The 22503-nt window shown below is 26.7% G+C and overlaps 2 protein-coding genes across 2 annotated transcripts; both read right to left on the bottom strand.

The window, feature by feature from the left end:
• Positions 1 to 688: 688 nt before the first annotated feature.
• LOC134836613 (uncharacterized) lies at positions 689 to 16392 on the bottom strand. The gene is made up of 3 exons (XM_063851805.1): positions 14804 to 16392; positions 13339 to 13504; positions 689 to 1172 (listed from the first exon to the last, which is right to left on the bottom strand). The coding sequence occupies exons 1-3, from the start codon at positions 15790 to 15792 to the stop codon at positions 879 to 881; spliced, it is 1449 nt and encodes a 482-aa protein (XP_063707875.1). The 5' UTR covers positions 15793 to 16392; the 3' UTR covers positions 689 to 878.
• Positions 16393 to 19316: 2924 nt separating this feature from the next.
• On the bottom strand, positions 19317 to 22463 carry LOC134829839 (GPI mannosyltransferase 3). The gene is made up of 3 exons (XM_063843121.1): positions 22379 to 22463; positions 22141 to 22320; positions 19317 to 21078 (listed from the first exon to the last, which is right to left on the bottom strand). Exons 2-3 carry the CDS (start codon positions 22257 to 22259, stop codon positions 19653 to 19655), a joined length of 1545 nt encoding a protein of 514 aa, XP_063699191.1. The 5' UTR covers positions 22260 to 22320; positions 22379 to 22463; the 3' UTR covers positions 19317 to 19652.
• Positions 22464 to 22503: the final 40 nt, after the last annotated feature.

Here is a 22503-nt window from a genome sequence, read left to right as displayed (position 1 = left end):
GACCCAAAATGACTACTGAAAGATATATCTTGACATGAAGGCGATAGTTGAACCCTTTTTAACTCTCATACAAGTATAATATTGCAATTTTGAGCATCAATGTGTTGTCTGCAGCTGATAGTCTCTCAAATGAACCACATAGAAGATCTATTGTATCCGCATTGGGATCTTTTTGGTCGAAGTCAAGGAATTCACAAATTCAAGTTGCCAAATCTGTCATCGAATTTGACTATGGGAAGCTTAAAATTGTGAAAAAATTAAAGGTTCTCAGCTTCACTTTTTTTAAAAACACGTAAAAATGTGAAAATATCAGAAAAAAATTTTCGACATAAATTTTTCGATTTAGTTCTTCTTTTTTTAATATTTAATTTAAAATATTTTAATAATTCATTCATGTTACAAACCGACAGAAATTAAATTTCTTGAAAAAGAGCAATTTTTTTTTTAAAGAATGAACTTTGGGCTAAATTTTGTATGTAACGAGCTAAATACAAATGTGAATATAACAAAAAATCGTTATAAATTAACTTTTCAATTTTGTTCGTCAAAGTAAGTCGAATTATACGACAATTTGTATTTAGATGGAAACGCCTTGTTATTAACTTACCTTTGAAATTTTTTGAACAATTTTATCAAAAAACTCAAAATATTTTTAATTTTTCATTATTTTATCTTTATTTACATCAATTTTTACGAATTCATTACTACCTATAATTTCTACAAATTTTTTATTTTTTGAACAAATCAAAATAATATTTTTTAAGAGAGATTTTTTTTTCAATACAATTTTCTTGTTAGTTCGTTAATGAACTCAACACAATTTTTTTCAATTCTATTCTAATCACATTTTCTTCTTTTAATATTTTCATTAAATTTTATCACCGTTGTCCTCCCGCTTTAATTCTCGCATCTCTTGGCGGCGGCGGAGGCGGAACTCCCCTTACTCTATTCGGTGAAATCTTTTTGCGTTGCAATTGCAACGAAACTTGCGAGCTTGTTTTAATAACGGGACTTTCATCCTCTGACGATGGCACTTCAGATCCCGAGTTTGAGGGTGTTGGCGATGGCGGCGCTTCTTGCTCTTGTTGCACAATCGTTCGAAACTCCTGAATTGATTCGTTCAAGGTCCACAGCTGCGATAACAGGGACAAGTCAAGTTGTCGCAAGCCATACTGAAATGAAAAAAAAACAGAAGAAGATGATGTTATTAAAAATGGATCGTCGTTACAAAATGTAGTAAAAATAATGAGTGTGGGTTGATACTTTTTTTTTGCGCGCGCGAATGATGTAATAGAGATCACCTTTTAAACAACAACAAAACTGAACGTCGTTCATAATTAAATCACGTCTTTTTTATTTATCTCTCATACGGCACAAAAAATGGTAAATATACACGCATGGGCATCAAAACAAGTAACGAACTGACAACTGACAATTAAGTGATTTCGTTTAACATCTGCTGAAGTTTTTTTGCAGCTTAAACTTCACTGAGCTTTGGATTGTGAGAAGGAAAAAAAAGAAGCAGAAATTAAGTCAACGAAAGTTACGATGCGTGCTGAATTTAAATTAACGCATAGACAGACAACAATAATCAGGTACAGCGAAAAAAATGTTTAAAAAAATGTTCGCTATCAGCTGTACATCATCGCGATTGTATGCAACGAGGCATGCAATGGGAATTTACCCTATGGGCGAAAAACGGGTCAGATTGATCTCTTAAGGAGGCAGGTTGACCCTTTTGGAGTCAAATTGATCCCCTAAGTATTCAATTTGTTCCATTAAGGGTTCAAACTGACCCCTTAAGAGATTAACCTGACCCCCTTTCGAGTTTCAGACCCAAAAAAGAGCCCTTCAAGAGATCATTTTGATCCCTTAAGAGGTTAATATGAACCCGGACCTCTTGAAGGGATCAAGTTGACCCCTTGAAGGAATCAAGTTGACCCCTTGAAGGGATCAAGTTGACCCCTTGAAGGGATCAAAATGATCTCTTGATTTTGATGATCTCTTGAAGGGCTAATTTTTTCGGGTCTGAAACTCGAAAGGGGGTCAGGTTAATCTCTTAAGGGGTCAGTTTGAACCCTTAATGGACCACTTAAGGGATCAATTTGACTCCTAAAGGGTCAACCTGATCAATCTGATCCGTTTTCCGCCCATAGGGTAACTTTTGGCCAACAAATCTGTTTCTGTTTTCTGTTTCGTTCGACATTCGATTCGTAGAAAGTACTGAACAGAGTTGTCTTGTCTTGTCAAGTTGTCTAAATATAGGTTAAATTTTTTTTAAATTTACATACGGAATTTCACATTTTTATTTTGGAAACACTCAGTTCATGTCAAGATCTCTGATAGATGACTAATTAATTAAAAATACAAATTAAATCACAAGGAAACGGAAAAGGAAACTATCAAGAAATCCGTAAAAAAACCGCACATCACTCGTAATTATGATTGACGACAAAGCGATCCGATCGCAAAGTAAGTAATTTTACAGTGAGAGGGGATGATTTTTATTGCTACAAAGTCAATTACTGTAAGAGCTAGTTGATATAATTACAAAAAAATTATAATATTTCATTATAACTTTTTGAAAAATATGCATGACATAACTTGTCTTGCTTTCACAATTGCTGCGTTTGTTGTCATCATCTAAAACTGGATGAAACTTGAATCTGGTAAATTTTTTAATATTTAAAAAAAAATTATGTAGCTCGTGTGATTCAGAACAAATGTTAATAGATATCAATTGTTGTGAAATTTCCACAAAAAAATATTTAAAAAAATGGTACATGAAAACAATGACAGACAAAAAAAAATATTGACCATGAAAGTCTTGTCATGTGAAGTACGCTACTCTACTTATGTTGTGATAGTGCTATTTAGCTGCTGGTGCTATTTTGTCAAGTACACTGTCATTACAGCTAATTTTTTGTCTCGCTTTAATAACGGCTCTTTGATTGTTCTCTCCTTCGTGCTAAATTCAATTTTTGTTAATATCGATCATGAAACCTTTAAAAAATTATGTGTTTTTTATGCGTTTCATAATTTATGTAAAATTTGTGCTGTCAGTCGGTTTCTCAGATTTTAATAAATTTAATTTTTTAAAAAAATCAAAATTTTAATATCATTTAATTTTTAATTTTTAATTTAAAAAAAAAATTAATTGTTTAAATTTTAATTTTTTTAATTTAAATAATTAATTTAATTAAATTTATTTAAAAATATTAGTTTAATTTTCAATTTGTGATTTTTGTTTTAAAAAATTTCTAAAATAATAAAAAAAAAAATTTAAAAAATTATTTACGAGGTAATTTTAAAAAACTCATTAAAAAATTATAAATTAAATATCTTAAGATATTATTTTAAAATTTAAAAAAAAAATACATTAAATTTAATTTTTATTTAAAAATTGTAAATTTAAAAAATCAAAAATTAATTAAATATTATTAAAATTTATTAATTATATTTTTTAATATTATTTAGTGAATTTAATTTACTTTAAATAATTAATTTAATATTTTAATTCAATAAATTTATTTTTAAAAAAATTAGTTTAATTTTTTAATTTTTGATTCAAAAAATTAATAAAATAATGGAAAATTACTCAAAAATTTTTTCAAGCTTTACGAGATAATTTAAAAATATCATTAAAAAATTATAAATTAATAAAATTATTATTTAAATATATTAAGATATTATTTTAAATTATAAAAAATATATTTAAATTTAATTTAAATTAAAAAAAATAGGAAAAATTTTTTTTAACTTATAAATTTACTAAAATAAAAGTTAAATTGAATTAAATAAAAAGGAAGTAAAATTAGTATTTTTTTAATATTTTTTTTTCTTTTAGAAATTTTTAAAACAAAAATAACAAAAAATATTAAATTAATATTTTTAAGAAAATTTATTATTATTAAATTAAAAAATTAATTAATTAAGTAATTATTAAATTATTAAATTTAATAAATTAATTTAATTTAATTTAATTAATTAAACTTAACAATTTTTTTTTAAAATAATTAAATTAAATTTTAATAATTTTTAAAAATTAAATTAATATTTTTTTTAATATTTTAAAATAAAAGCGCTCAAGTCATTTTCGACAATTCATAACAAAAAAAAAAGCAAAAATTCATTCAGTTATTTGATTCCCGCGAGAAACCGGTCCGTTGTCAATTAAACAGCACACATTTCAAGTCAATGTCTTTTGGTCTTTACTTTGTGTGTATTTTTTTTTCGTTACTTTGTTATTATTTATTCAAGCAAAACTTTTCCATGCCACATATCTTCATGAATGGAAGAGACAACTTGCGCATATTTACATATTATTGACTAAACTATCTTTTTGTCCCTCTTCATTTCCGTTAACATACTTTATCTCCCGAAGACGATCTTCGATGAGAACACCTTTCTATTAAGTCCCGTACAATGACAAATATTGATCAATTTTTGCTGTTTAGATGACAAAATAATGGGTTAATGACCGTTTCTTTCAAATTAACGCATTCATTCATATTTTTTTTCGGATCATCTTACTTTTGTGATTTGAATAAAATTTTATCGTCAACGCGGGCGATAATCAAAAAAGCCGTCATAAAACGAGATAAGAGGGTGTGGACCGCGCTTTACATATTTTTTCAGCCAGATATTGCATGCACAAAGGTAAACAACAATGCATTTACAACAACAACAAACAATTTAATTCAATTGTTATAATTAACCGTAAAAAACGCCATCGACAAAGTAAAGTAAAGTAATGACCTTGGCGTCGAAAAACAATCCATTATTCATTCGTTTTGTGAGTTTTTTTTATGTGTTTCTCGATTTTTGTCCAACTTATGTGTAAATTATATTATCATGATTATTATTATAAATTTTTATTAAAGGCTTTTGTGTTTTTTTTTATTATTAAATTTTTTTACATGTTACGGTAAGCCACGCATTGTGTAATAATCAACTTTTTTAGGGAAATTTTTTTTTGCAAAAAAAAAATTCAAATCTCGCTTTGACACAAAAAGTCAAGTTTACTCAACAGGAACCACATGTTTAATTAATGTCCCCCAATATTTGGTTTCGAAAAAATTGTTTATCTTGCTAAAACAAAACATGTTCGTCCATGAGTAAGTCTCGACTAACACAGAAAAAAAAGAAACAAAAAGAATTTCAAAGACAAATATTGGGAGAAAAAAAATACAATTTCAAGCTGTGCAAATAGATTTGTTTTAAAGGTGACCTTTGTACTGCATTTTGATATGACTTTCCATTCTACGAGAGGTTTTTATGACTTTTTAATGAAAAACAAACATATTTAACGGAAGTCAGGGATGGAAAAAATTTTGACTTTAAATTAAGTTTAAGTTAAAAATATATTTTGACTGAATTGCTTAAGTTTTATAAAAAATTAAATATTAAAAATTAATTAATAAAATAATAAATAAAATTTTTATAAAAAAATTTTTTTTTATTTAAAAAAAAAATTTTTAATTTTCAAAAAATAATCAAAAAATTAATCTTAAGTCAAAATATTTTTAAAAAAATAATTAAATATAAAAATTAATTTTTTCTAATTTTTTATTTAAAAAAAATTGTTGAAAAATTTTTAATTTCAAAAAATTAATCAAAAAATTTTTTTAAAATTTAAAAAAAAAAAAAAAAATAAAATAAAATAAATAAAAAAATATAAAAACAGGAAAATTATGATTTAAAATAAATTTTAAAAATTTTTATTTAAAAAAAAAATATTAAAAAATTTTTAATTTTAAATTAAAAAAAATTAAATTTTTTTATTAAAATTTAATTTTTTTTAATTTTTATTTAAAAAATTTTTTTTTTAATGATAATTTGATACAAATTTTGTTAAAAATTTTAAAATTTTTTTTTTTTTATTTTTTTTTATTTTTTTTTAAATTTTTTTTAAGGTTTTTTTAAGAAAATTTTTGATAATTTTTTTTTAAATTAAATAGTTTTTTAAAAAAATAAAAATTAAAAAAAAAATTTTTTATATATTTAATAAATTTTTTTATTCATTTATTTCAAATAATTTTTAAAGTAAAAAAATTAATTAAATCAAGTAAAAAGTCAAATATTTTTCGAAAAAAAAAATTTTTTTTTAAGTTTTTTATAAAAATTTTTAATTAAGTCAATTTTTTTAACTTAAGAAACTTTAACTAAAAACTTGAATTTTTAGCTTTAAACTTAACATTTTGTAACCCTGACGGAAATGTTCAATTTTTATAATCAACACCTTTCAATTAAATTATTAATTGCTATTTTGTGTAAATTCAAAACAGATGTTCAATTAGCGAGCTCCAATGAAGCGTGTTGTTGTTGTTGAGAGAAAGAAACGTTGAAAGATTGACTCATCAAGGCTGAAAATATTGATTTAAGCTTAAAAGTCTTTTGCTCACTCATTGCAATTAAAAAAAAAAACAAAAGAATGCACTTAATCTCATTAGAAGCCGCAACCGAGAACATTCGTAATTAGTCACGGATTTTGTATTGCTTCTCTTCACGTCGAGCGGAAAGAATGTTGTGTTTTGGTATTCAGGACAGTTTACAAAAAATGCACGCTTGTCACATAATTACGGAAGAAATATCTGTTTTTTCATGATGTAACAAACGAGTGTAAGCGCCCGCCAACAGTTCGTCGTCGATGTCGAGAAAAAGAGGTGTTATGTGTGAATAGTTTTGTGCTGCTGTGCTAAAAATAGTTAGTTTTTTACATAAACGACGACGACATTAAAATTTTCAGTTTTTTTTTTATGTGCGGGGGTCTATTTTTATGTGAAACGTCTTTCCCCTTTACTTTTGAGAAAACTCTGTCAAAAGAATTTGTGGAATGCGATGATGAGGTCAAGGTACATTACAGCTGTCGTAACATTTCTCGATGGACAAAAAAAGTCAAGTTTCGTCACAAACTTTTTTTTTTGGTAAAATTTTCCATAATCTACAAGAAATTTATTCAAATCTTATCTCCTATAACAAAACCATAAATTAGGTCAATAGTTACGCTTCTCTTACACTATTCACAATTTTTTTCTCTCTCTTTACAAAATAAATAATAATAAAAACTTGACTCGTGTTATAATGCTATAATCGAACCATGCTGTTGTTAAGTTGTTGTTATGTTAAGAGATTTGATTCAATTATTTGTGAAAAATTTTGCAAATGTAGCATAAAACACACCTTCGAATCAAATTGCACGACATGACACAGTAATAACCTGTTGAATGCACTTTTGCATCTCTCATAATAAATGGAAACATATTTAGACAAGAAAAATCCGCCTTTCCATGGCAAGTTTCGTTGACGGATTTTGAAAGGAAGAAAAGGAGTTTGACAAAAGCGCATTTTGGATTTTATTTAATTCAGGTAAGTTTTAAAACTTAAAATTTATTTTTTTTTAATTTTTTTAAAATATTTTTTTAATTTTTTTAAATATTTTTTTTAAATTTTTTTTTTGAAATATTTTTTTTTTAAATTTTTAATAATTCTTCAGATTTTTTTTTGAAAAAAATATTTTTTTTAAAAAAATTTTTAAAATATTAATATAAAAATATTTAATTTTTTTATTAAATAATTTATTATTTTTTTATTAAATTTTTTAATTTGTTATTTTAAAAACATTTTTTTTAATTATTTAAAAAAAAATTTAATTTTTTTAATTTATTTCCAATTAAAAATTAAATTTTATTCCAAAAAAAAAAAAATTAAAAATATTTAATTTTAATTTTTTTTTTTAAAATTATTTTTTTTTCAAATTTATTTATTTTTATTTATTTAAATATTTTAGACAAAAAAAAATTTTAAAAAAAATTTTTTGAAAAAATATTTTTTTTTCTGAAATTTTTTTAAATTTTTTTTTTATTTTTTTTTTTTAATGAATCAAAGGAAAAATTTTATGACAAAAAAAAAGTAAATAAAAATAATTTTTTTTCCTTTGATTCATAAGAAAAAAAAAAAAATAAAAAAAAATCTTCCAAAAATTTCAGATAAAAAAAAAAAAAAATCCAAAAATTTTCGCTTAAAATTAATATAAAAATTCATCAAAGCAAATTTTTCTCCTTTAACGGAAAGACATCAAAACATAAAAATTGATCTATCAAAAAATACATCTCATAACAATTGTCGTCGTGCTTTTCTAAGCAAACACAAAAAACCCACAAACCAAATTCTGCACAGACTCGAGTGACTTGTGAATTGTTATTAAATGTTAAAGAAATAAATCTCGTGAATACTTGCCCGTAATGAATTGTATGGAAATGTTGCATAATTTTAATGCAGTTTGTGCAGCGAAACATTTAAAGTAAGATGATTGTATCGCTCGCTCGCCCGTTCGCTAACTTATTGCAAAGATAGATCCGAGATTCGATTTGAAAAGTTATTGCTCCATTATTATTTGAAGCAAAAAGGCAAAAAACGTGCAATGTGGGGTCCCGATCGCTTCAATCTTCGATCTCGTATCAAGCAAAGTGCAATGCAACCGTTATTTATTTGTTTTGATACAAAAAAGTGTCCCAATTTATTTTTATTTTATTAGTTCCAAGCAATGTCCATTTTTTTTGTTAACTTGCTCTTTCTCTCTTTTCTTTCCTTATGATTAAGTGTGTCAGTCTCGTGAGGAAAATTTTCAGTGTTATAATGATGTAACGTCGACCACAAGTCATTAAAAAAGTCTTTCAAGCCATTCACGAAAAAAAAATAAAATTACTTGCAATCAAAACATTGCATACGGCTGATGTATGTTGTGAATGTACCATAATCGGAAACTAACCATAGACAACAAAAAATGTATATCGTAATAAATCAGAGCGAATTTCTCATGAGTTTGTAGCTGCCTGCTGCTACCATATATGACTTGATTGAATGGATAGAGACATTTTGTGAATCAATAATAATATTATTAATAATTACCGTAAAGTCGATAAAGTTAAGAGAATTAAAAAAAAAATCTATTAACGAAAATAGAAGTTAAGTTCTTAACATTTTTTGTTTCAAATTCTTATTTTTGAAAATTTTTAACTAAAAACTTTGAAATTTCGACTTATTTTGAATTTTCATAAATTTTTATTTTAAAATTATCATTTTAGTGTCAAAAACGAGTCAAAAAAATTTAAAATTACTTCTAAAAATTGTTGAAAAAAAAATATTTAAAAAAAAATAAAAATTTATGAAAAATTGTGTAACTTCAAAATTTATAAAAATTAATTAATTTACATTTCTTCGTATTTTTTAAAGTTATTTTTTTTTTAAATTCAAATGAAACGAAAAAATGTAGATTAATTAATTTTTATAAATTTTGAATTTACACAATTTTTTTGAGTTTTTAGAATTTTTTTAAAATATTTTTTTAACAATTTTTAGAAGTAATTTTGAATTTTTTTTATTTTACTTATTTTTTTTAATTTAATTTTATTTTTTTTAAATTTTATTTTTAATTTTTTTTTAAATTATAATTTTAAAATAAAAATGTTTAAAATTTAAAATTATCTCTTTTATTTTTTTTATATTTTTTTAAATAAATATTTTTTTAAATATTTTTTTTTAAAATTTCAAAATTTTCAGAGAAAAATTTTCAAAAAAATAAGAATTTGAAACAAAAAAATCTTAAGAGACGAGTTTTGACTTCAATTTTCGTTAACAGAACAGATTTTTAAATTTCTCTTGGCATTATGTACATTACGGTATTAATTTTTTTTTTTACAAAGCATGACGAACTGGAACGATAGTTTCGATGGATGGATGGATGAATTGTCAACGTCTTCATAAAATTTGCTTCGGCAATAATTGTTCTTGAAACGTAAGTAAATTAAGTCATGAATCATTTTTCTTTTAAATTTATTTTTTTTATTCAGGGATTTCGTTCCAACAAATAATGATGATAGTTTCTATCTGATCCGCTAGTTTTATGCGATTTTATGTAAAACCCAAATTCCTGCGAAAGATGATTAATGATGTCGATTGCGTGTGCTTTACAATGTTTATGGCCCGACGCACGCCATTCTGGTTTACAGTAAATTGAGCTGAGTTGTTCTTGTGTCAAACCGTATAAGCGACAATCGTATTTGTCTCGCAATTGATGATATTCAACTGTGGCGTATTGAGGACCTTTGAATTTGCTCATTTTTGTTGTTTTTATTTCAGATGATGCAATAGAACTGAGGTTTGTTCGTGAATTACGCCTTTATCAAACAATGCGATGATGATAAGATAAAACTTCGTTTCTGATCAAATAAATACTAAAAGTGACTCATGTTGGAATAACTGTGAAAGTGCGCTTGCTCGTTAGTTATTCACGAAGGTCGTAGCTATTGTTTGGTCAGTTATTGTATACTAACCGCAACAGGATTCTAAATAAGTTGACAGGAAGCTCGATTGTCGTTCCTTTGTAAGTTCATTAGCATATCAAGGTAAGAATTTTTTTAAAGCTCTATTTCAATTAATTCAAACCAAGCTTATGAAAAGTTCTTCCAATTAATCCAAACCAAGCTGATGAAAAGTTCTTCCAATTAATCCAAACCAAGCTTATGAAAAATTCTTCCAATTAATCCAAACCAAGCTGATGAAAAGTTCTTCCAATTAATCCAAACCAAGCTTATGAAAAGTTCTTCCAATTAATCCAAACCAAGCTCATGAAAAATCTTCCAATTAATCCAAACCAAGCTGATGAAAAGTTCTTCCAATTAATCCAAACCAAGCATAAAAACTTCAAAAATTTCAATCTCAAATTCGAATCCATCAATATGAAACAATTCAATGACAAAAATTAGAAAGAAACAAATTAACCTCATTACCATCCAGAGTCAGAGCAGAAACTTTCCGTTACCCAAAGATCGTGAGTTCTATTCCAACGAGATGTCATGTCATCATCTTCCGTTATGTAATTTGTCTCTCCAACTAAGAATGACGACGATCCAAAATCGAACATTTCTTACGTGAAGACAAATTTATGTCTGCCAAGGATCAGTGAACACCAAACCGCCATAACATTTTGTTTTTAATTCATTCAATGGAAGAAAAGCCATAATAATAGCAGCGCAAAAGCATCTAAAACTCTAATTGCACCGACGCACGATGATGATGATCGTCGTCGCTGAGGTACGAGAAACATTTATCGTCAAATCCATCAGAGCATAAGAAATGTTGAGGCATAACATTTAACACGTCTCTGTATGGCATTAATGCGATCACGTCATATCACACAAAATCTTTCAGATAATTGTTTTATTGTTTGCCTCAAAAAAAAAAAAAATCTTCGCAAATAAATTTTGCTTTTTATTATCAATCACGACGACCCGTTTTAAAGTTTTTTGTTTTGTTTTGTTTACGCTTACTCTTATGTAAGAGTATCAGACATCGAGATTGTTTTGTTTTGTTTGACACCGTGCGCCAAGCAGGCATTCGAGTTATGTTAACTAATTAAAACAATGCAAGCATTTCTTCATTGCGAACAGTTGTCTTCGACTTCGACGGACATTTCACCTAAATAAAAATGTTTCCGAACAAAGGTGATCATTAGGAAACGTTTTTTGTCGTACTTTTTTTTTTTGTTGTTATGTATGTGTTTCAGTGAAACCAGCCATTTAAGTATTTAATAACAACAACAAAAGTATGTCTGCTTTCAAATTTTAGAGAAATTTGAATGAGCAACGTTTTATTACTTTAATTCATGTTGTCGTAAAATTATGAATCTCTGTGAGATTTTCGGAAGTAGATCCATGAAAGCGCTTTTTTTTAATTTATTTCCTTCAAAATTGAAAAAAAAAATAAAAAATTAATTTTAAACTGACAAATTGAAGAAAATAAGAAAATTCATTTATAAAAAAAAAATAAATAAATTTTTTTAAAAATTAAAAAAAAAATTAAAATCAAAATTAAAAATAAAATAAAATTTTTAAAAATTAAAAAAATATAATTCAAAAATTTTCGAAAATTTTAACACTTTCTTGCCATTTAAAACCACAAAACTTTCATTATCATTCGAACGCAACTCTCTGCATAATTATGATTTAAATAATTCTCACGTAGAGTTAACGAGGAACCTAATTTAACTGACCGTATTATTAATATTTTTTTTTCTTTTTAAATCAAAACAAGCAAGTTGGCTGAAGATATAAATTTAATGACACTGTTTTCAACTTCTTTTTTTTTGCACAAACACACTTGACTTGTTGAAACGGTTTCATGCAAAAAGTAAGCAGAAGATGACTCAACTTTACACAATTTTTATAACTTAACTATCTATAAATTCAGACAATGTCTTCGGGTTTTTTTCTTTATTTGTGTGTTGTTAAGTGTGTGAAGATAAACCTGTTAGTCTCTTTTTTTTTTTATTTTTTATAAATTTTTGTCATGTCGTGTGATGATGATTCACGCTCAATGTAAACTGCTTGCAAAAATGAGCGACATTCTTGAAAATTCTATGGAGTTAATTTAATTGAAGAATGTTTTTATGAAGAAATGTTTCATATTTTCATTTAAATATATTTTTTAATTTGTTTTTTTTTTATTGAATAACAAAAAAAAAATTAAATTAATTTTTTTTGACTTAAAATTAACGAAATTTTTTTATTTTCTTCAAAAAAGAATTAAAAATTTTTATTAAAAAAAATTTACAAATTGAAGAAAATAAAAAAAAAACATTTATAAAAAAAATTGAAATAAAAAAAATAAAATTTTTAAAAAATTAAAATAAAAAAAATTAAATAAAAAAATATTTAAAAAAAATTAAAAAAAAAAAAAATTTAATTTTTTTAATTTAAAAAATATATTTTAAAAAAATATTTAATAAAAAAACTACAAAAATAAAGATATTAAAAAATTTCATAAATAAAAAATTTATTTTTTGTAATAAAAAATTTAAGATGTCCATTTAAAAAATTTTATTTAAATTAAAAACAAAAAAAAATATTTTTAGAAAATTTATTTATTTAGATTTTTCAAAAATTTTAATCAATTAAAATTTTAGAATTTATTTTTTTTTTAATTTAAAAAAGTATTTTTTGGTCAAAAATATAAAAAATAATTTTAATTAATTCAAAAAAATTAAAAAAAAAAAATTATTTTAAAAAATTTATTTATTTATATTTTTCAAAAATTTGAATCAATTAAAATTTATTTTTTTTATTTTAAATTTTTTTTTTGATTTTTTTTGATTTTTTTTATTTTTTTCAATTTGTAAAATTTTTTTGAGAAATAAAAATTTTTCATTAATTTTAAGCCAAAAAATTTTAATTTAATATTTTTTTTTGTTATTCAATAAAAAAAAATATAACACAAAAAATTTTCCCACATCTTCAAAACCTAATAAACATTTTAACGTTAATTTATCTGTTAACTTACCATCTCTCGTCTCAAAGTTGCTAATTGCGTGTCTAAAGTTGACGATGCCGAAGAATTGGTTGATGCTGGCGGAGGTAATTGGCATGAAATATCATTTTGTTGCATCTCCTGAAATCCGCTGAGGCTCTTTGGTAATGGCGGTAATCCAGGCAGCGATAATTTGACCCTGAAAAAATAAAATAAAATTGAGCAATTTGTTCACACGCGAGTTTCTTCTCACTTTTCTTCAAGAAGAATTCGACAAAATGTGGCACATGCCCAACAGGGAACAACCTAACGGTACTTTTCATTATAATCTAATCAGAAATAATTGAGTATGTGCTACAAAAGCGCGTTTTTGTACAACAATGGAGATGATGATGCAGTTTAAAGAGCTTATAAATTCACGACGAACAACAAAGTATGCTTGACACGAAAAAAAAACATACAAATTTCTGTGTTTAATGATAATGTATCACGAGAAAACATGTTTAACACACATTTTTCGGTGCCTTATTCAGCTCAAAAAGTGTGGGTTTTCGGGTTTGACATGTTTTTTGGCCTGAAAATGTCTGCAGCTGAAAGTGTTTTCCGGTGTAATGAAATTCAGTTGAAAACCGATAAAAATTTACGATTTTGATGCAATGAAATTTTCTAATTTACTTGGTCGATTAAAATCGTGGCAATTTACGGATTTTAATGATTTTTATTCATCTCCAGATGCACGCAATCTCTCGTATTTTTCATAATACGAGGCAAATAATTGGAATATTGATGATGCTTTTGTGAAATCTTCAATCTCAAATGAATGAGAATTGTATTGGCTAAGCATGAAATTTATGTTTGCTCTGTGAAAATGTAACAAAAATCCATTCAAGCATGCGTAAGCTATGGATTTTTTTGTTTTGTTTGAAAGATCAAAATATTTGTAATTTGTAAAATTTTTTGGCCCGATGCATATTTCAAAAATGTTAAAATTTGTAAAAGATACAAAAATTTTTAATTTAAAAATTTTAATTTTTTTTAGAATTAACCAAAAGCGTAAAAATTAACCGAAATTTTCATATATTTATTTTTAAAAAAATTTTTTTCAATAAATAAATACCTCAAAGAAATTATTAATTGTGCATTGGGTCAACTTTTAAAAATATTTTTTTTTGTCTTTTCAGTAAGATCAAATTTCAAAAATTAACCTGATGTTTATTAAGAACTTGAGTATTTTGAGAGAAATTTTCTTTAATTTTTAATTTCAAAAAATTTTAAAAAAATGACCCAATGCACATTTGTAAAATTTTCGTATTAAAATTGACTGAAAATTTTCAAATTTTGAGAAATAATTAAATTAATTTTTTTTCACTAAATTTCACAAATTTTTATAATTTTATAATTTCAGAAAATTTTGAAATGTGCATTTTAAACAAAAAAAAATTTCTTTAAAAATTTTGCTAATTTTTTTTTTTTTTGAAATTGAAGTTATTTAACTTACCGATCTTCTGAATCTTTAATACTATCCCACGAATCTCCAACGCCGCTACTTGCATCATCAAGTCGTTCCTCGTCTTCCATTCCTGAATCCTCGAGACTAATATGACAACTTGTCATTACAACTTCTTTCCCATTGTCTCCGACTTCAATCCAATCTGACGTGCGAATCCGTGGTTGCGAATGTCTTTGCGTTCCATGCGGAGAAATATCATTGGAGGAAGTCGATGGAAGTCTTTCGCGTTTCACGACAATCGGCGGAGATTCTGAACTTTTTGGCGTTGAATGACTAATAGGAGCTCTTTGGGATGCAATTTGGAGATTCATAGCAACGGGATTTGTCGCGGGAGGCGGATGATTCGCAATTATTTCCGAGATAAGCATCTCCGTGAAAATTGATTTCTTCTCCGAAAGTTTTTCCTCGAAACTTTTCTCCGTTCTGGAAGTATTTAAATTGCTACAAGCCGAGACAAAGCTATCACTGTTACCCGAGGAGGAATCTGAACCTTCACGAAATTCTTCTTTGCCTTCTGGATCGGGACGTTTTTCGAGTTTGCGACTTTGGATTTCATCCATAAACTTATTCGTGAATTCCATTTGTTGCAAATCAATTTCGACGCTTTTCATGTTCGTTTTTACCTCGATTCCCGCACTTTTGATTGAAACGCGATTCTCGTTCTCGATTGCATGCACGACAGTTGTTTGACGCATCGGCGACGATGACTGAGGAAGGTCATTGCTGCTCTTTAAAGTTTGCATGGGCGAAATTAATCGCGGCTTTGGAACGGGAACAGCGCGTGCTACTTGCGTCGTTGCCTGATTTGTCGATATGACTTCATTTTTCTCCTCTAACGACGGCGATTTGTAGACTACGGTTCGACTACTTTTGATACTTGCGGGCGTTGGAGAGCATGAACGTGACTTGTTGCTGGCTACTTGATTCGCTGAGGGGCGCGGAGGCACAGGAGGCCCAACTTTTCGCACACTTGACATTTTTTTGTGTTTGTTTCGTGTTCGAATGGAGGTTAATTGAATTTAAATTTCATTCAAAATGAGTCACTTTACAATTGAAATTTCATTTATTTTTAACTCATTTATTATCATCAATGTAGAGAATTGTGATAAGAGCGTAACAAATTTTTTATATCATGACAAATTCGTATTTCACAGTAGTAAATTTTTTTAAAATCTTTTTAACAAACAATAGAAGTCAATACCGGATGGTCTGTGCTTTGTCACTTTATTGATCACACAAATAATTTGTTTCGCTCAAAAATATATTTTTTTTCATACACTTCCTTTCTTTAAAGAAATATTATTTTTGCTCGTTTAAAGTTCTCCGCACTTTAGTATTTATTTTAAAATTCTTCACCATTTATTTTCTTTAAAAACATTTATTCAGCTGTTGTCTCACATGAGCAAAGTGAGCTCAGATTAATTGACGAATGACGGCTGTTGCTTTTGCGTGCAGTATTTGCATTTCATCACGAACGATTCAATTTTTCTAATTATCTAGCTATCTTCTGTAATGTTCAACTTGAATGCGACGACTGACTTAAGTTACAAACGCAAAGCAAGTGCAATGCATGACCGTTCACGTTGAAGCCCGAACACAAACTGAATGGATATGTTGAAATATTGTGGCGAGTGTGAATGAATTGTAGGGCGTTGCAAATTTCGAAAAAAATGTTTCAAATAAAAAAAAATTTAGGGTTGAAAATTTTTTTATGTAAAAGTGTTCAAAAAAGAAAACCTTATGAACTTTTTTAAAAATCTTCAAGGATATCTAAAATTTTTAATTTAACAAAAATTTTTAAGTTTCCAAAATTTTTGATTTTTTTGAAAAATTTCTATCTAAAATTTTTAATTTTAATTTAAAACTTATAATTTTTAGTTTCTAAGATTTTTGATTTTTCTGAAAAACTTTAAACTATAACTATTTATATACCTTCATACGATTTTTACCCTGAACAAAAGAAGGAATGGAATCTTTTTAAAATTCTTTAATATTTAAGAGTTGAGCAAATATATTTGAGTTTTAGTTTATATGTCCTTAACTAATTTTCGTATTTCAAGGTTCTCCAACAAACATATCAAACTTTTTCCAATGTGTAAAATATATTTTTCAAAGTGTTAACGAATGTTAAGAGGTCTTTATTTTTTTCTCTGCAGCTCAAAAATTTTTTAAAATAGATTCAACTCGCTGATGGTCCACGATATATTTAAGGTATTATGGCAGCTTTCCAATAAAATGATCTTCTTATTACATGGATTGGCATGTTTTTCCTTTTCTTTCTCTTCCTTCTTTAAGGTCCGTTGAATGATCACTGTACCTCATATTTTGTCGAAGATCAGTATATTCAACTATTTAACAATTTTCTCTTTTTTCGTGAGTGTAAAACATTATGGCTTTAAAAAATGAGACAAAAAATTCTTGAAGGTTTGGCTTTTTGTAAGGACTTTGTATAAAGTATTCTGTAATCATTAAAAAAGCTCGTATCAAATGTAAATATTTTAAATTTTGAGCACTAAGGAAAGCTCTTTCTTGTCTTAAATTAATACTTAAGGGATTTTTTTCATTCGATCAATTCTTTTTTCTTCATTATACAACCACAAATAGTAAATGAAGTAAATCAGAAACGCAAAGATGCAGAAGCCGTATTAAAGTCTAACATCATAAATTAGGTATCTGTTAAATATTTTCAAGTGTTCCATAGAGGATCTAAATTGGAAAATTTTTAAAAATAAAAAACGAATTATTGAAAATTGCAAAAAAAAAATTTAAAACTTACCATTTTAAAAACAAAATTCAAAATTATTAAAATCTCTTAAAAAATAATTTCGTGGGTGTTTCACAAAAAATCCAATTACAATTCTGTACTCGCCTATGATTTAACAAACACTCAATTTGTATGTATTTGTGTGAGAACTTTATGTAAAGTTAAAAAAAAAATGTAAAAACGAAAATGAATGAAATGTCTTTCGTTTATTCCATATACTGAAACCGGTTGGCATACACATGTGGCACACAGATCTCAATCGTGAGGGAAAATGATCGTTATTGTCTTCTATACGCGATCTGTATGCAAATCAGTGATTTATTTGTTTTGAACGTGCGGTTGCGATTGCATTTCATAGAATTGTACGCACTTCTCAAAGTCGCACCTTCAATTGCATTCTCTCTCTATTTTTCATGTTGCCTTGTATTTATCTTTTATTTTTTTTCGAAACGAGTTTCGTTGTTGTTTTAAAGCAGCATTTATCGCCATTCGATGACACATTTGATGATCTAAAATGCATGTAAAGTGAACTACTTTTGCGTAAAAGCCAGTTTCGTTCTATCTGGCGCGCACATTAGGTTAGCAGGTAGAAAAATGTCGAATGCAAAGGCGCGCGATAATGTCCGTGATGTGTGTATACGGGTCGAAAGCAGGAAAAGTAGGTTGTTCGACGTTCATGTTGTCATGTCTCGCGCAAATTATTGACGCTGAAACAAAAATAATCAAGAATTTTTGTGACAAACTTTATTTTGATAAAAATTTCTTTTTTTTTAACATTAATTTTTTTTTAAATAAATCCGAAAACCATACTTTTTTTTTGTAATTTGATATTATTGCAGTTGTCAATGATTGCTTGTTGGTCCGACTTCTTCTTGAGGGGTTTCTTCGTGTAAATGACTAAAATATGTTTTTTAAGTGATTTGTTCGACTTTTGTTTTCTTAACATAGATTTCTATAGGTATTTATTTAGTAAAACTAAACTACGAATTATTACAACTAATGTTCGTTTTAAGGCGAATTTTTATGAAAAAAAGGGAAGATTCATTCAGTGAGTTCGAATTATGCAAAAAATTAACAAGCTTGTCAATTGTTTTTTTTTAAATATTGATTTTAAGATTTTTTTTTTTTGAAAAAAATTTTAAGATTTAATTTTTAATCAAAAATAAAAATTTTTAATTAAAAAGATGATTAAAATTATTTTTTTTTTCAAAAAAAATATTTTTAAAATAAAGAAATATTTTTTTTAAATAAAAAAAATTAATCAAAATTGAAAATAATTAAAATTTTAATTTTAATTAAAATATTTTAAAATTATTTTTTTTTTGGAAAAATTAAGAAATGTTTTTTTTAAATTTTTTATTAAAGATCAAAATTCGAAAAATTAAATTTTTATTTTTCATTGCAAAAAAATGTTTTAAAATATTTTAATTTTTTTATTTCAGAAAAAATTTAAGAAATATTATTTTAGAATTTTTAATTAATTAAAAATAAATTCCGAAAAATTAAATTTTTATTTCAAAAATAATTAAAATTATTTTTTTTATGTCAGAAAAATTTAAAGAATTTTTTGTTTTGAATTCTTAATTAATAAAAATAAATTAATTAAAAATTAAAAAAAATATTTCTTTTGAAATAAAAAAAAATAATTTTAATTATTTTTGCAATAAAAATTTAATTTTTCGGAATTTTATTTTTAATTAATTAAAAAATCTAAAAAAAATTTTCTTAATATTTTTCACAATAAAAATTTTTAAAATTATTTTTGCAATTAAAATATAATTTTTTTAGAAGTTTTTAGTTTATTTTTTTTAAATTCAAATTTCGAATATTTTTAAATTTTTAAAAATAAAGATTTTAATAATTTTGCATAAATTGCATAACTTGAACTCATCTATCGTTAGTGCTTATCTACTTTATTTTTATTTTGTAGATACAAAAAAGGGAGGAAATTAAAGAAAAATCAAACAAAATTCTTTTTTAACTTAACACTAAAGGTAGTTTTAGGTAGTGATCGTTAGCAATCGTCGTCATTTGTGTTGAAAATTGAGGTTTTTAGGTGGTTTCATCGTTTTTTTACTGATCGCTTTGTACTGATTCTTGATCCTGAGTGCCTGTTTTCTTCGTTTTCGCGCCGCCAGTCGGATCAAATCTCTCATAAACGACAACATTTTTGCCAACGCGATTGTCGCCCGAGACATAATCCGCATGGAAGACCGTTTCAGCGGCTTGATATGTCGACAAAAAGTCCGAAATGCGAGGCGCAAGTACGTCAAACATCACGACATGCGTCGGCAAAGCGGATGGCGGATGCACGGGAATATGCGAACGAATCCATTTCGAAGGGTCTTTGTAAAATTGCTCGGCTTCGTCTTGATAATTCTGCACATGGTCGAAATTTGGCTCGCATTTGAGGAAACGAAGCGTCGCGTTGCCATGCAAATGACTGTAACCGGGTGTCGAGTGACACGGCATGAGGAAAAGAATTTTCGCATTGGATCCCGTTTGTTCTTTGTATTCGCTCGAGAGACGACGAAGCACCGGCATGACGTCTAAAGTGCCTCGTTGATGCACTGTCGACAAATATCCAGCAGGAACTAAATTTCCAACGAGTAACGTGATGGCAACGACATACAAAAGCGGCGTAGAAGCCTTTCGACTCCATCGCGAGAGGAAGTCACTTGCGATGTACAAGCAAATTGGGAGAATTTGCAACAGAAATCGGAATTCTTTGTGCGGCAACACGGAATAAACGGTCAAAGTGACAGCAACTGAGGTCAAAAGTACCAAACGCTTCTCGAAAACTTCGTAATTGCGCAACGTTTGAACCGCCGAAAACACAAACGGCACAAAAGTGATGCCCATTACGGTTGGCAGCCCAACATTCAAGTACCAATACCACGGATGACGCCCGTAAAACTCTCCAATGCCCTCGACAACGTTCACTTTGAAGAATTCGTACGGCGTGAAAATCAATTTGTCGTAATAAAAACTGTCCAAAGCAACCAAAGCTCCTCCAACAACGACTCCAATCGGCAAATATCGCTTGAAGAGCAACTCAAATGCCGAATATTTGGACTTTTTAATGTGATGCAAGCACAACGGGATCCACGGAATAAGCGCTGTTGGTCTGACAAACGCTGCTGTGAAGACAAACCACAAAAAGGAGCAACATTCATCGCCATATCTCCATGGGAAATAGCTCAAAGCGATCGTCGTCAAGGCAGTTTCGAGCGTATTTGTCAAAGTACGGGATGCCGTGTAGAACCAAAACCACGAAGTAAGCAGAATAAATCCGCCCCATTTACTTTTTCCGGTCCAATGGTAGAAACGGAAGTCAGCAAAGGCCGAAAGAACTGCTTGAGCAACGCGAGGCAGCAAGATTAGCAGCTCAACTTGATCCAATTGGAGGAAGGCGAGGGCTTTGTAGATGCCAGCGACGAATAGGGGATACAAATATGAGCGAACGCCTTTCATCCATTCCCATGTTAAGATTCCTTGTCTGAAAAAAATAGAGAGAAAAGGTAAAATTTTAATTTTTGAAGTGAATTTTATTTAATTTTTTAATATTTTTTTTTATAAACGAAATTTTTATTTTTTTTAATATTGTTAAAAAAAATAATTAATTTTAATTTTTTTAAGTTTAAAGATTTTTAACTTTAAATTTAAAGATTAAAAATCTCACAAAAAATATTTAAAAAAAATATTTTAGAATTATTTATTTTTTTTTTTTGAATTTCAAGCTTAAAAATCTCACAAAAAAAATAAAAAAAAAAATTTTAGAATCATTAATTTTTTTTTATCTCAAAAAAAATAGAAAATTAAAAAAAAATGTTTTTTAAAAAATCTCAAAGAAAAAATTAAAAAAAATGTTTTTTAAAAAATTAAAAAAAATTTTTTTAAATAATTTTTTTTTAATTTCAAGCTTAAAAATCTCAAAGAAAAAATTAAAAAAATTGTTTTTTTAAAAAATTAAAAATTTAAAAAAAATTTTTTAGAATCATTAATTTTTTTTAATTTCAAGCTTGAAAATCTCAAAAAAAAAATTGTTTTTTAAAAAATTAAAAATTTAAAAAAATTTTTAGAATCATTAATTTTTTTAATTTCAAGCCTCAAAATCGCAAAAAAATTGTTTTTTAAAAAATTAAAAATTTAAAAAAAATTTTTAGAATCATTAATTTTTTTTTTAATTTCAACCTTAAAAATCTCAAAAAATTAAAAATTTTTTTTTTCATTTCAATTTTTTTTTAAATTCTTTTCATTTATTTTTAGTCACTTTCTCAACTCGTAGAACAAAAATTCTTTGTATGTGCGTTTATTATGCGTACACGCCTTTATTTACGGATACACGGATGAATGACAAAAAGAACAAATTCTTTAAAAATAAAATTTTTTCTTGAAATTTTTTAAAAATCAAAAAAATTAAACAATTTTTTGTTTGTAGCAACCGGCAATTAAATTATGGAATATTTACAAACAAATGCACAAGGAAGGCAAGCACATGTCATCATAGCAACTTTTCAACAATTTCACAATTTTTCGCAAAGATTTCTTTAAAACTTACCCGAAAACCAATTTATGACCAACTTCCAGCGATTGCCAATACTCGTCGGGCACAAAACTCGTCTGAACCACAAACACCGAAGCCAATCTCACGAGCAAAAATAGCAGAAAAACTTTCATCTTTTTTTTTTCTGCCGGGCGGCGATTCTTACAGCACCTCGTTAACACGTAAAAACTTGATCTACAAGAAAAATTTCATCGAATTATGAGAGAAAATTCGTAAAAAATGAAAATTTTACCAGTTTTTGTCGGAAAATCCTGCGTTTTTTGATGGCAATTCGGAAGTTTTTATTTACCACCCGCTATCAATACAAAAATTTTTCGTTAGAGCTGACGTCATTAATTTGCGTGCCTTCAGTTTATA

Source organism: Culicoides brevitarsis, chromosome 1, assembly GCF_036172545.1.
Source record: "Culicoides brevitarsis isolate CSIRO-B50_1 chromosome 1, AGI_CSIRO_Cbre_v1, whole genome shotgun sequence".
NCBI classification, from domain to species: Eukaryota; Metazoa; Arthropoda; class Insecta; order Diptera; family Ceratopogonidae; genus Culicoides; species Culicoides brevitarsis.
The sequence above is the reverse complement of the archived record's forward strand: the minus strand, read 5'-3'. Positions and strand labels throughout refer to the sequence as shown.